The sequence below is a fragment of the Lactuca sativa genome, chromosome 8 (assembly GCF_002870075.4).
Source record: "Lactuca sativa cultivar Salinas chromosome 8, Lsat_Salinas_v11, whole genome shotgun sequence".
NCBI classification, from domain to species: domain Eukaryota; kingdom Viridiplantae; phylum Streptophyta; class Magnoliopsida; order Asterales; family Asteraceae; genus Lactuca; species Lactuca sativa.
This window is the reverse complement of record NC_056630.2, coordinates 254,382,391-254,396,066: the sequence shown is the minus strand read 5'-3', so window position 1 is coordinate 254,396,066 and position 13,676 is coordinate 254,382,391. Positions and strand designations below refer to the sequence as shown.

Sequence of the window (13,676 nt, the reverse complement as noted above, 5' to 3'; positions counted from 1 at the left end):
CTTTTTGTGTTGTCATGTTTGTTGATTTGGTTATGTAGGATTCATTTGAAGTTTCATTTCTCTACAAGAATGTTAATGTTCACATCCAAATGGAAACACTCACAACTGGTAAGCATTTTAAAAGATTTTTTCACTTACATTAATCAAAACTGTTATTTTAAGTGGTTCGTTCTCATAGATGCCACACCGGTTGTCACTATATAGACCTTCTAGCAGTCTAAAGAAGAATCCTAAAGGCTTTATGAAGAATTTTGTTGCGTTTTCAATGAAGCATCACTTTGTCAACATTCTTCTTTATAGTTCTTTCTCTTATTTTCAATATAGAGGCATGTCACAACAATAAGGCAGAAAAAGGTGTTAGTGACCATTAAAGATGAAAAGGTAATATATAATTTAAGAAAAATATATAATGTGTAAATTTTAGATTTATGATATTTATTTCAATGAAAAATACGTTGTTTGACTGTTAGGTTACATATCTGTTTTTTTATATGATTTGATTTTGACAAGTTTGATCTAAATTTGATAATTGAAGCAGGTACGAAAGATATGTGCTAACGATTTTGAATTTGTATCGCCCTATAGAAACCAACCGTAGTCTCACAGACCTTTCCCTCATATCTCAGTAGGTCTTAACATTTCCCAAAGTTCAGCTACAAGAAGTTATGGATGCACTTCTTGAATCAATCCTCTAAACCGAATTTCATTTGTTAGTTTGATGTAGTGATCAAAATGCAAGATTTGTGAAAGTTCATTATTATTTATTAGTGTTAACCTTTAGCAAATTATGAAACTAATATTATATTTTTGTTCATAACATGTTTTTTTTTTTGTAATAATTTATTTGATCGGAAGATATGTATATGTGATTAGGTGTAGCCTGAAAAATCATATTTTAATTTTTATGAGGAAAAAAATACTTTGAAATTGACCAAATTACAATGTCTGAATTTGATGTTTATGGTTATGACAATTCATTTTATTTGTAATTTTTATCGAATTTCTTAGTAGAATTTAATGTTGTCGGTACATGTAACAACTTATTGTTGTTTTCGGTTTTACAGGGCCAATATGAAAAGAACCATATGAGCCTCTATGTGGGTTGATACACCGAATAAGGTCAGTTCATAAAGCTACTACACAACATGTTTCAATCAAGAAGTCGCATTATGTTGTGATAAAACAAAGATCACATAAATCATTTATATTAAAAATTATTGTATTAAAAAACCAAATTGCTCTAATATAAATATTAAATTTTTTTATCTAATAAGTTTGATTCAAAAACTCTAAAAATGAATCTAACTAACATTTTTTTTATTAAAATTCAATCTAAGACAAAACCACCTATTAATGTGATATATATTTAATTTATGTTCCCACATTCAACACGAGTCGTAATCTAGTAGAAGTAAGAAAACAAATCAAAACAAATTAAAATAAAAAAATTAAAGTTTTCTTACTTTCTCTTTTTAGTTGTCCTTTTGCACTAAAAGGTAAGAAGTACACTACTATTATACTCGTATTAGATACAATATATAGCTACAAAAATTGAGACTCGTATTAAATAACAGATTTTTATATGTGCATCTATCCACCAATTACTTAACCCATGTTACGCACCTATACATTTAACATGCCTTATTATTTCCAAACTATTTTGGTTTATCTAACCATTTGTAAGCTTATTTCATAAAATTGTACCTCTTTGTTTCTAATCAATACACTATCTATCATTTTGTATCTATAAGAAACTGATTACAAATTTGACCTCAATCAGTTGTTTTATCTTACTCAACAAATTTAACCATTTGTAAGCTTATTTCATAACATTGTAGCCCTGTTTATTTTTAACCAATTTAATATCTATCATTTTTTTATCTATAAGACCATGATAACAAATTTAACTTGAATCACTGATCTTTTTATCTTACTCAACAAACAGACTCATCATCCAATATGACATAAGATGCTTTAACCGAATAAAAAATATAAAGAAATTTTTTTGATAAATAAAAGACCTAGAACCCGATTTTTTTTTATTTTTTCGATTTCGTTCTCTGTATAAAAGAAAGTATTTCATGGCCCATTCATATAATGGACTTGGGGCTTGGGCAATACACAAAGCTATTTTTTAGTTACTTGTTGACCTCTTACGAATATATTTACTTTTTTAGAGTAAATGACAGAAATCGTCCATGTAGTTTAGTCAAAATTACACGTTTGGTTTCTATCTTTTTTTTTTTTTGCACTCAGATCGTTCATATGGTTTGATTTTTTTGCGTTTTTCGTCCTTGTGGTTTGATTTTGTTGCATTTTTCGTCCCTTACATACATAAAGTTAGGAACCAAACATGTATTTTTTACCAAACCATAGGGACGAAAAACGTAACAAAATCAAACCACATAGACGATCCGAATGAAAAAAAAAAATAAGGACCAAACGTGCAATTTTGACCAAACCACAGAGACGCTTTTAGTAATTACTTTTTTTTTTAACTAGTTGATTATCATTGATTTACTTACATCTATCAAACCCAAAAGCTTAGTTGGATCTTATTTCGAAAAATCTAACCAGATGTATCAAAGCTTTTTTTTTAAAGACAAAACTTCAAAAATGGTCCCTGTGGTTTCCGAAAATATCAAGTTTCGTCCCTAAGTTCAAAAAACCTCACGGATCGTCCCTGTGGTTTCAAAACTTTTAACATTTGGTCCTTCCGGCTAACTCCGTTACTATTTAGCCGTTAAGTCAGGGGCAATTTTGTCATTTCACTACACAGGGACCATTTATGAGGTTTTTAATTACTTTTTTTTAAAAAAAATAAATAAATATATAATATTTAATATGCAAAGGTCCTCTCTCTCTCTCTCTCTCTCTCTCTCTCTCTCTGATTCACCGTCGGAAGAAACAACCACCGGAGATTTATCTTCTTTGACTCAAGAACACATAACACTGCAGGGAAGAACAACGAACTGAAGAGCTCCATCTTTCCAACTTCATCAATCACAAACAGATTTGTATCTTCTTTGAACTGAAAATGAAATCGAAAATCAACTTCTTACTGAGAAATCGGAGATGAAGCTAAACGAACCTGTAACTCAGGCAAAGCTAATGATTCGAATGATGCTACATCAACTCTGTATCTTCCCACAGTAGACCATCTAATGGACTCTACACTGCCATGGAGTCGAAGGTATACAACGGCAATTCAAAACAAATTCAGATTCAATTTGATTCATGAAGATATGGAATCAAATGATGAATGAGACATGGAATCTATACAACTTACAGGGGAGCTAGTGACGAGAAAGAATTTTATACAACAGAGAGAGAGAGAGAGAGAGAGAGAGAGACGAAATCCTAACCTTCTCCCTGTGCCAGTGGTGGTGGTTGTGCAGTGCCTCATCGTTTTCAGTCTTATCATCATCACCATCGTCATTCTTTAAACTGGTGTCCAAATCGGAATTGAAGCTCCTCTTGGAACGAGAGTATCTTCTTATGCGATTAGGGTTTTGAGATCCAGAGGAATTACTCCGGCTCCCCCTGAACTCTAAGATTGAGCGTTGCCAGCGGTAGAACTAGGGTTTAACGCATTGGGGTCGTCTTCATCGTCGTGTCTTTTGAGTTCATGGTTGATTTGGTGTTTGATGACGACAATTTCGTTCTTGAAAACCTGTTGATCATTCTTCGTTCTTCAAAACCTGTTGATCATTCTTCGTGTTCTGCTTCGTTTTTCCGGTGAGCCAATGAAGAAAATTGGATTGGGGTTTTTAGCGACTGTGAGGGGGTGTTTGGGTGGAGCCTCTTCGACAGGAACAGTGGTGGAGAACGAGGGAGGCTGTTTCCTCTTCTTGCCTCTTCTTTCATTCATCTCCGTGTTTGAGTTTGAAATCGGATGCAAGGTGTTTGAGTTTTGTGGATTCCATATCTAAAAAATCGAACGGGAAAGAGAAAGTATAATGGTGGACTAGGTGGTGGTTTCTGGTAGCTAGGATGATGATGAAGAAGAGTGATTTTGGTCTCACCGGAGAAGATGAACTTGTGGTTGACGAGAGAGAGAGAGAGAGAGAGAGAGAGAGGGTGGGGCCCTTTAATTAAATAATTATATTTTTTTTCTTTTTTTTTTTTAAATAGAGAAAATCTCATAAATGGTCCCTGTGTAGTGAAATGACAAAATTGCCCCTGACTTAACGGCTAAATAGTAACGGAGTTAGCCGGAAGGACCAAATGTTAAAAGTTTTGAAACCACAGGGACGATCCGTGAGGTTTTTTGAACTTAGGGACGAAACTTGATATTTTCGGAAACCACAGGGACCATTTTTGAAGTTTTGTCTTTTTTAAATGTTAATTATGTGTTTTCTATCCATATTTTGATAGGTCACTCAAATATAAAGCTTAATCAACGACATAACAGAGGTTTAATACAATTTGTACTTCGAATTCTAATGAACCCATGTCGCAAGTGGTGATTACTAATACTTCTCTTGCAATTTATTTGGTTGGATCGATTTGTAAAATAATATTTCGTTAGTCTGTAAGAAAAACAAAATGAATTTTCTTACGAAGTTTTATATAATATGTAAATATCTATTGTTAAACCTAATAAAAAAACCAAAACAAGATTATTATCAAAAATAAATAAATAAATAAATACTAGTAGTTTTTTAAACCGGTATGGGTGGAAAACTCTCTTCACTTTTTGTGGGCCACAACACTCTTTCTCTCACTTTAATTTCCTTCACCTAAACCTAAAGAATGGATGGGAAGCTTACTTCATTATTTGATTTTTTATTTTTAAAATTAATTCATTTTTATGACTTATAATTTTTAAATTAATAATAAACATAAAATTTAATTAAAAACAAAATGCATTTCATTAATTAAAATAAAAATTACAATAAACTTAAGATTTAAAAAAATAGAATATTAAAAAAAAATCAAACAAACCAACAACCTATGAAAAATATTTTTTCATAATTTTTTCTCTCTTCTTCATCATGAGCTCATCATGAGCTCGAGAGCCGGTCTCAAGAGATGATCAGTGTTTTCCATCAAGAATTTCATATCCTCCAGTTCTTCTCTCTCCGTGCGCTCCTTCTTCTTTGCTTCTTTTTTTTCTTTGTCGAACGTCAAACGTTCAGCAAAATTAAGATTATATCGATCAAACGACGTTATTTTCCGCATTTCGTCAAGATTCATGCTGAAATCCAATGCACCTGAAGAAGTCCCTTTTCCCTTCCTCTTTGCTTTGTCCCTACACATCGGTCGAACAATTTATTCTAGCTCGAGTTCGTCCTCCTTATTTAAATCTAGACTGACCTAAGCATCGGAGGAAGTTGTATAACCACTAAAGTCCGTTTTCGTTCGCTTTGATTGTTGTACTCCAAAAATAAATTATTACTCGTATTTTCTCCATCTAAGACTTTTAACCAATAATTACCAACAATCGTGTCACTTGAATAGTTTTCCGACTTTCTCAAGGTAAAATTGCAAAGCTTCTTGAAGTATTTTTTCTTCGTCTTGGCCGCTTCTTCATTGGGTTTTTAGGTTGTTGTACAACCCGTCTATTTTTGAAACCCCCTTGCTATTTCTCGAAACTTCGAATTCATTTGGTGTTTCGTATAGTAGTCGCCACATTTTCCTAGCTCCTCTCGAAACAGTTCTAAAATGCGAAGCCAAAAATGATATCCCGGTTGTGCATTTCCCGTATTCGAATCCTCAGAAATGTCAGTCCAAGCTTTAACCAAAACCAACTCTTCTTGTGGAAGCCATGGTATCGACCTTTGTCTTCCCAATTGTGCAACACCCTCGCGCGCTTGTTGTTTTCCTTGGCGCCGTTGTGGGGTTGGTGTGGGTTGAGTTTCACAAACCATCTCTTCTTTTTCCGAGTCATCCAACTCATCGACAAGTTAGAATTATTGTTGGGTTTGGGTTTGAGTTTGGGGTTGGGTTTGGGTTTGAGGTTGATTTGATGAATGTTGATCAGGAAAAACAACAAAGTTTGAAAACATTTGCAAAGTAATACTTGGAACTTGGACCGGGTAATATTGTCTAACATTTTGGTATTGAAATTGTAGTGGAGATTGAATTGAAGCATCGAGTTGGAAACGATAAACTCCTTGTAATGATGAATCGATAGCAAACATGTTTCAAGTAGGGATGCTTAAACTCGAAACATGAGTTTTTTTTTCCTTCTATTGGAGGCTGGGGTTTGATTGTACTTTTTTTTTTTTTTTTGAAAAAAATAGAGGTTGGGGTTTGATTGAATGTAAATGAGTATGGGTATTTATAGAGGGTAAAAAATAATCAAAATTTACCGTTAAAAACAGTTGTTTTCAAAACAAAAAAAAATAAAATAATAATAATAATAGTAATAATCTATCCAATCACCTTAGGAGCGAGAATGCGGCAAACCCTCCCCCCACCTCCTCCTAGCGCAGCGCTTCCCGCACCCCCAGTGCGGTGTTCATCGGAGCGGGAAACGCCAGGCCCCTCCTTCCCGCACCGGCTCCTTCCGGTCTTATAGTTATATAAATAAAATTCAGTATTATCGCAATTTTTTATTTCATCACATAAAAGAATCATGAAAAAAACACTTCCTACATATGAAAATCCCCATTTGCTTAATGTTGACTTAAAGAAAATCCCAAATTATGTGACATAAATGACTTAAAAACCATTACAAGAACAAATAACTGCGAATTCATTAGCAGCAAAAACAAAGATCATGGTACTTAAAAACATATGCACTTACAGACTATTAGTACACAGTGTGAGTTCACTCACTGAGTCGACTCACCAGTCCTCTTTCTTTAGTTAACCGGTGAGCCATTGAGCCTGTAAAGATCTGTTCCATAAGGATTATAAACATGTGAGAGCCAAGCATATACACCAATATTTCAGAAATAAATTAGGGCAAATTTGTAAAAACACTCGATATGGACAGGTTGTTTCTTTCAATTCCTCTCACATTAAAATTGATGAATATTGATATATTATTGAGAATCTCTTTTTTGGAAAGTAAGGATAAAATGGTCATTCAAGCCATGATTGGCAGACTAACTGAAAAGCTAGCTTACAAAAAACGATGTTTGATAAAAACTAGCTGAAAGATATTAAATGATATAAAACGACATTTAAAATTTTCTATAATTAATTAAGGGTATAATCAAAAAAAAGAATTAAAAAGCTCCTGAAAAGCTAGTCTATGTAGCTTTTTAAAAAGCTAGCTTATCAGCTATTTTTTGGTTTGCAAAACATGTCAATTAAAAAAAACTCGAAAAATAAGCTATTTGTGATAACAAGAAAGTATATGCATATAATGTATGAAGTAAATACAAAGAAAACAAAAATCTATAACTCACCAAGCAAGATTGTCCCAGTGAAGGAACCCACCATGTCCTCTAGCATTTGTGAACTTGTAAGTAGGGCCAGAAACTATACGAAAAACAATAATTATTAATTTAATTCAATTTTATTTAGAGGATAAAGGATATAAAATACAATGTTTTCTTTTTGACAAACACTCTTAAGAGGCTGAAGTTTACCTTCATAACCCTCAAAAACCGGATCTTCAGACAGCAGAAGTGGTGTATCTAAATCAATAAATCTATTCAAGAAAAAAAAAAAACAACAGATTTGTTAAGAATTTACAATTAAAGGAGGGGTTAAATACAAAAAACAGCATCGTATTTCCAACATTGTATTTTGAGTTTTTATTTTATTTTTCTTATCAAGACATTGATTGTACTTTGAAAAATCTACAATTGATATTAATTGGGTAGAAATTTGAAAGTACGTTGTCATTTCTTGCATAGTTTCACTTACTTAAAGCCGCCAAGACCAGCCGCAAGATGGCCCGCAAAGCCCATGGCAAGTCTAGTCTCAACCATCCCACCAATCATCAAATCAAGTCCAGAAGCTTTTGCCAAATCAATAATCTCAAGAGCCCCAAGGACACCTACTTTTGCTAATTTAATATTAACAACATCCGCCAGCTGTCGTTTTATTATTTCCTTAACATCCGCTAAACTTCTACAACTTTCATCAGCAGCAACCGATACACCAAATTTAGATTTCGCAACTTGAGTCACGTGGCCTAGACCTTCCCAATCGTCTCTGTGAACCGGTTGCTCAAAAAGAATTGGAGTCACATTCATTTCTGCAATCGTATCATGGAATGTGAATATTTAAATCGTATTGAAATTGTAACTTTTTATCTTTGATTGTTTGTGAAAAAGACGTAACAAAAACCGAATTTTTACGTTGCGTTTGATTTTTCATTTATAAAAACCAAAAAGAAAAATTGAAATAATGAACATGTGATCAACTTGTCATATAATAGGAATGTACGTTAAAATTACTTGTTTGTTGAGATAAAATGAAAATTTGTACAAATGTAAGATGATTGGTAACATAATTTTGTATCTTTTAAAGATAAGTTTACCATGTAATTTTTCAAGAACTTGAATAGCTTCAGAAGAGGAGTAGCCTTCATTAGCATCCAAAATAAATAGACAATGAGGATGGGCTACACGTATAGCTTGAAGCACTTCAATATCTGAATTCAAATCTTTTCCAACTTTAAGCTTCAAAGTCTTGAACCCTTCTCTACAATACTTTGAAGCCAATTCACCAGCTTCTTTTGGTGTAACAATCGGTATCTACAATAAAACATCACTTTAATTCATGTTATCTTCTTTTCATTGTTGTTATAGGCTTTGTTTCTTTTTTCTTTCCCATTATGTTGTGTCTCTCAGTAAATGATGTTTGAAAGATATTTGAGAAAATAATGGCATAAAATGCATGAACATTGAAATACATGGATAGAAACTGAACTGTTATATCTGTTGTTATTGTATTTGAAACTCCACCGAAGAATCTCCATAATGGTGTGCCAATGCTAGTAGCAACCGCATCAATCACAGCCATCTCCACCCCTGCTCTAACCTTTGAAAAATATAAAACAAGGAAATGATAATCATTGATTATTGACACATGAACATTGTTTCATTCAATGAATAATATAGTTTACTACATTAAGCTATGAATAGGTAGACAAATTCTGATTCCTAATTAATAAAGAAACAGATTTATAACCACTTTCGTCAATCTGGATAAAGAAATTCGAATATTTTGTCAAAAAGAACAATGGAAGCTGTGAAAAGTAAAAAAAAAGTGAAGAACTTACAGAAGCAAAATCATGTCCAGGAAGAAGTTGACCGATTTCTCGCAACACATCACCCAAACTCATCGCTTGACTCTTCTTCAAAAACTCACAAGCTTCCCCTGCTTTCTTCAAAGCCGTGATCTGATCCTCCGCCGTGACAAATGGAAGAATCGGAGCCTCCCCCCACCCAACACACCCGTTATTCAACTCCACACGAACCGCGACGTTCTCCACTCCCTCGAGCCTCGACGTCGCAATCGTAAAAGGTGCAATCAAGGGCACGTTTAATTGCCTTCCTTCTGCTCGATGAATGTCCACAGTGAAACTCTCCATTAAATTTTTGAAACCCAAATTAGATTTGGTTGCCGCAGCGGCGGGGGAGGGGGCGGGGTAGGCCATCATTGTCACCTGCGCACCCCCGTCGACTCGGGGTTTCGTGTAAAGTTTTGGGGAAAACAGTGAGAACGCAATTGAACCCATTAGATGATAAGAACAACGTTTGGTAGTGACTGTATGATTTGGGAAAATTTGATTTGGCTTTTCGGAAATTATAGGATATGCGAGAGAAAGGTGCTGCTTCCTCCATTGTTTATTCTCAACAAACCTCGCCCGATTTGTTTAATAGTGGAGTTTTGTAGGAATTTGTGGGGTCTGGATCTGTCTTGGTCATTTTATATTGTTGGATTCTTGTAGGTTTGTACAGTTCGTCTTCTCTGAACTCACTTTGTTTCTTCCAAGTGTGCAAAGGGCAGGCGAACTATAATTTAACAATTTTTATTTATTTTATATATCGCACTAAAAGATTTTTAATCATTAAAATATAAGGTTTCACTTGTGAACGTATTTAGTCCTTATATGAGTGTCTATACTAAATAACGGGTTCTTAATGATGTCACATTCTACATGGCTATTAAGAGTTGTTAATCATATAATGTAATTTATCCTCCATACGGATGTGTTTGTGTGCCTTAGTTTGAACATTGGATTACGAACAATTGAACAAACCTCCAAACATGTCATCTTCATCTTGATACTCTTACGAACAAAGATCTTCAACATTAGACTACAAAAATCTTTGCAAATATGGACTTCCTTCTCGAATTTGAACATCAATGACCGAAAACAACCCTAAAAGAAGATTTAGGGTATGTGCAAACTCAAGGGTAAGTGTATTTTTTTCGTCCTTTTTTAATATAAATTAAGCAACATTCTTTTTCTAGTAATGTGATTTCATTTATGAAGAATCCAAATAAAAATGTGTCTTGTGGGGATGGGTTGATGTAAAACCGGTAAAGTTAAAGGGTAATGTCAATGAAGAACTTAAAGATGTGAAAAGTGAACCGAACAATTACAAGACCATATTCGAGGTTGAGGTTTTGGGTTGTGAGGAAAGGCTTGGTAGAAATCAAGAAAGAACTTTTTTGGTTCTTTTGTTTGTAATTTAATTCTTTAAGGCATTACTTTGATTAGCATCTATGTGTTTTAAACCTTAACTATAATGAACACTCACAAAATGTTTAACGGAAATCTGCAAAAAAGTCTTAATATTTTAGGCCAGTTTACGATTTAGTCCTAAATTAAATTTTGTTTATAAAAAATGACAGATTACCGGCTAAAACTTTGGATTAACCCTTTGTGGCCGGTTTTACAGATTTAGCCGGTATCTCGTTTTTTTTCGTTAATTAATCCAAATTTTAGGGCTTTTTCATTAATTAATCAAAATTTTAGGGCTTTTTCATTATTTATTACCAATAAACCAAAATATTTGGATTTTTTTGAAGATTACCTTTAAACTAATATATATTATATGATCTAATTTAATATGTACTATTCAATGTCTTATTTCTTATGCTCTTCTAGGCTCACTGTTTGTTTTTATCGGTGTCGTTAAACCCAACAACAAAAATCTCACTCACAAGCCTCGTTAACTCCATCGATTTTTCAGAATTATCCATTCACAACTCTATGATCATCGTTCAATCTCCAAATAAAGAACGGAGAAAATCATTGTTGATTACGTGGATGTCCCTTTTACCTAACCATGACTTAAATCGTGGTTCCAACACTTGGATGTTCCTATTACCTAACCATGACTTGAATCCTATTTCGAACCCATACACTATTCGCATTGTCCATAGTGTTGTTCACAACAAAATACGAATCCCACATGGTTTAACCACTGATACCTTGGCTCAAGTCTTACATGACCCTTGTTTCCTTACAATAGGGCTTGAAAACCATGAAGAATGAACCATTAAGCTTAAAAAACTAAACATAGGTAAAAAAAAATCAACTCGATATTATGTACCGAAAACCATGAAGAATGTTAACTCTAATTGAAAAAAAAAATGTCAACAAGCTATCCATCATAAACTATTAAAATATTAATTTGGTATACCTACGAGCTACGGTTCCAACACTCGGATGTTCCTATTACCTAACCATGACTCGAACCTTATTTCGAACCCATACACTAATGGCATTGTCCATAGTTTTGTTAACAACAAAATACGAATCCCACATGGTTTAACCACTGATACCTTGGCTCAAGTCTTACTTGACCTTGTTTCCTTACAATAGGTGTAACATCCCGACTCCCAGGTATAATATTTAATTAACTTATATTCTTGTTGTCTGATCAACTTGACGAGTTGGAGACCCCAACTCGCCGAGTAGAAAGTGGTAATGGTCGCGTAACGTCTAGAGTCTACTCGACGAGTTGGAGGACCCAAACTCGACGAGTTAGAGCTGAGTGTGAAAACCCTAATTTTCAGGGTTTGTGTCCTATTTAAAGGACCTTAAGCCTTTATTTCCGCCTCCTTTATCATCTTAACACTCTTAGAGAAACCCTAATTAAGCTATATGCTTGTAGGAGAGAAAGAGGGGCTAATATTGCATATTGTAGTGCATTTTTTGGAAGAAGATTGAGGAGAAAAAGGCTTGGGACGAGAAGGAGATCTTGGATCCATCAATAAGATTGTGTTCCGATCTTTATCAAAAAGTTCATCATTTATTGGTTTTTGTCTTGCCAAAAACTAATGCATTCTGGAAGCCTCAAATAGACTAAAATGTAATAATGACAATTGGTGTGATATTACAATAATTGTCATTATTATGTTTTAGTCTATTTGGGGCTTCCAAAATGCTTTACTTTTTGACAAAAAAACCAATAAATGATGAACCATGTGGGATTCATCTTATGTTGGGGCTTCTATAGTATTGTAAGGAAACAAGGGTCAAGTAAGACTTGAGCCAATGCATCAGTGGTTGAACATGTGAGATTCGTCTTCTATTGTTAACAACACTATGGACAACGCCATTAGTGTATGGGTTCAAGTCATGGTTAGGTAATAGGAACATCCAAGTGTTGGAACCACGGTTTAAGTCATGGTTAGGTAATAGGGACATCCACGTAATCAACAAGGATTTTCTCCGTTCTTTATTTGGAGAATGAAAGATGATCATAGAGTTGTGATGGATAATTTTGGAAAATTGATGGAGTTAACGAGGCTTGTGAGTGAAATTTGTGTTGTTGGGTATGACGAAATCGATAAAAACACACGGTGAGCCTAGAAGAGCATAAGAAAGAAGACATGGAATAGTACATATTAAATTAGATCATATAATATATATTAGTTTAAAGGTAATCTTCAGAAAAGTCCAAATATTTTGGTTTATTGGTAATAAATAATGAAAAAGCCCTAAAATTTTGATTAATTAATGAAAAAGCCCCAAAATTTGGATTAATTAACGAAAAAAGACGAGATACCGGCTAAATCTGTGAAACCGGCCACGAAGGATTAATCCGAAGTTTTAGCCGGTAATCTGTCCTTTTTTTTGTAAACAAAATTTAATTTGGGACTAAATCGTAAACTGACCTAAAATATTGGGACTTTTTCGCAGATTTCCCGATGTTCAATGATAATTGTGTACAAAAAAATATATTTTAGGGGCTAGATGTGCACACAACAAAAGTTCATTAAGTTATTAACCCTATTTCAAAATACCTTACATAATTTTTGAAAAAACTACGTTACCGAAATGAAAAAAAATGAAATTATATTATTAAAAAACATGTATCTCATATATTTAAAAGAAGCGAACGCAAAAACCTCTTGAATCATAAAATAGCCATCGATATATTAAACTTACTTTTCAACATTTTCCTTGTCCATTTTTGCAAATATCATTCTAAGCGATGCATCTCGAGAACCATCGAAATCTGTATGTGATCGTCTTGTTGTGCAAGTAGAAACAAGTAAAGTGATACAACCCAACATTCCCAAGCCAGATGACAGCCAAACGGACAGAACCAGAAGCAACAACTCGGCCCAAGAGAGTTATTAAGAAACCGACTCGATTCCAAGAATAAAACATATGACTTTTACCAAGTCAAGCTCCATCTTAGGATTACTTCTTCCTATTATTTTGCACGCATTATCAGTTCCCACTTCTCCATGTTCCTAAAGTTTAGCTGCACATTTCATGATTTTCTAGTTAGTATTTA

At 33.8% G+C, this 13,676-nt stretch overlaps 2 protein-coding genes across 3 annotated transcripts; both read right to left on the bottom strand.

The window, feature by feature from the left end:
* Window positions 1–1,934: 1,934 nt before the first annotated feature.
* LOC128127963 (uncharacterized) lies at window positions 1,935–3,871 on the bottom strand. The gene is made up of 4 exons (XM_052766713.1): window positions 3,702–3,871; window positions 3,092–3,176; window positions 2,866–3,031; window positions 1,935–1,972 (listed from the first exon to the last, which is right to left on the bottom strand). The coding sequence occupies exons 1-4, from the start codon at window positions 3,869–3,871 to the stop codon at window positions 1,935–1,937; spliced, it is 459 nt and encodes a 152-aa protein (XP_052622673.1).
* Window positions 3,872–6,604: 2,733 nt separating this feature from the next.
* Window positions 6,605–9,875, bottom strand: LOC111890412 (L-Ala-D/L-amino acid epimerase). 2 transcript variants are annotated; one of them, XM_023886533.3, is made up of 7 exons: window positions 9,191–9,871; window positions 8,839–8,949; window positions 8,447–8,663; window positions 7,828–8,161; window positions 7,548–7,609; window positions 7,365–7,437; window positions 6,605–6,847 (listed from the first exon to the last, which is right to left on the bottom strand). In XM_023886533.3, coding segments are annotated over exons 1-7 (1,257 nt in total). In that variant the 5' UTR covers window positions 9,650–9,871; the 3' UTR covers window positions 6,605–6,846. The 2 variants fall into 2 exon arrangements, with proteins under 2 accessions (XP_023742301.1, XP_023742300.1); XM_023886532.3 differs by lacking the exon at window positions 6,605–6,847 and having other exon boundaries at window positions 7,361–7,437; window positions 9,191–9,875.
* Window positions 9,876–13,676: the final 3,801 nt, after the last annotated feature.

Bases quoted from the DNA above. Each gene is read 5' to 3' on its own strand.
- LOC128127963 (XM_052766713.1), bottom strand. From the start codon at position 3,871: ATGAATGAAAGAAGAGGCAAGAAGAGGAAACAGCCTCCCTCGTTCTCC. The intron at 3,032-3,091 runs GTTCGTTTAGCT...TTTCATTTTCAG, and splicing joins TAGCTTTGCCTGAGTTACAG to TTCAAAGAAGATACAAATCT. The intron at 1,973-2,865 runs AGAGAGAGAGGA...ATTCGGTTAAAG, and splicing joins AGAGAGAGAGAGAGAGAGAG to CATCTTATGTCATATTGGAT.
- LOC111890412 (XM_023886532.3), bottom strand. From the start codon at position 9,649: ATGGGTTCAATTGCGTTCTCACTGTTTTCCCCAAAACTTTACACGAAA. The intron at 8,664-8,838 runs GTTCAGTTTCTA...GTTTTATTGTAG, and splicing joins CAATAACAACAGATATAACA to ATACCGATTGTTACACCAAA. The intron at 7,438-7,547 runs GTAAACTTCAGC...TTTTTCGTATAG, and splicing joins GGTTTTTGAGGGTTATGAAG to TTTCTGGCCCTACTTACAAG.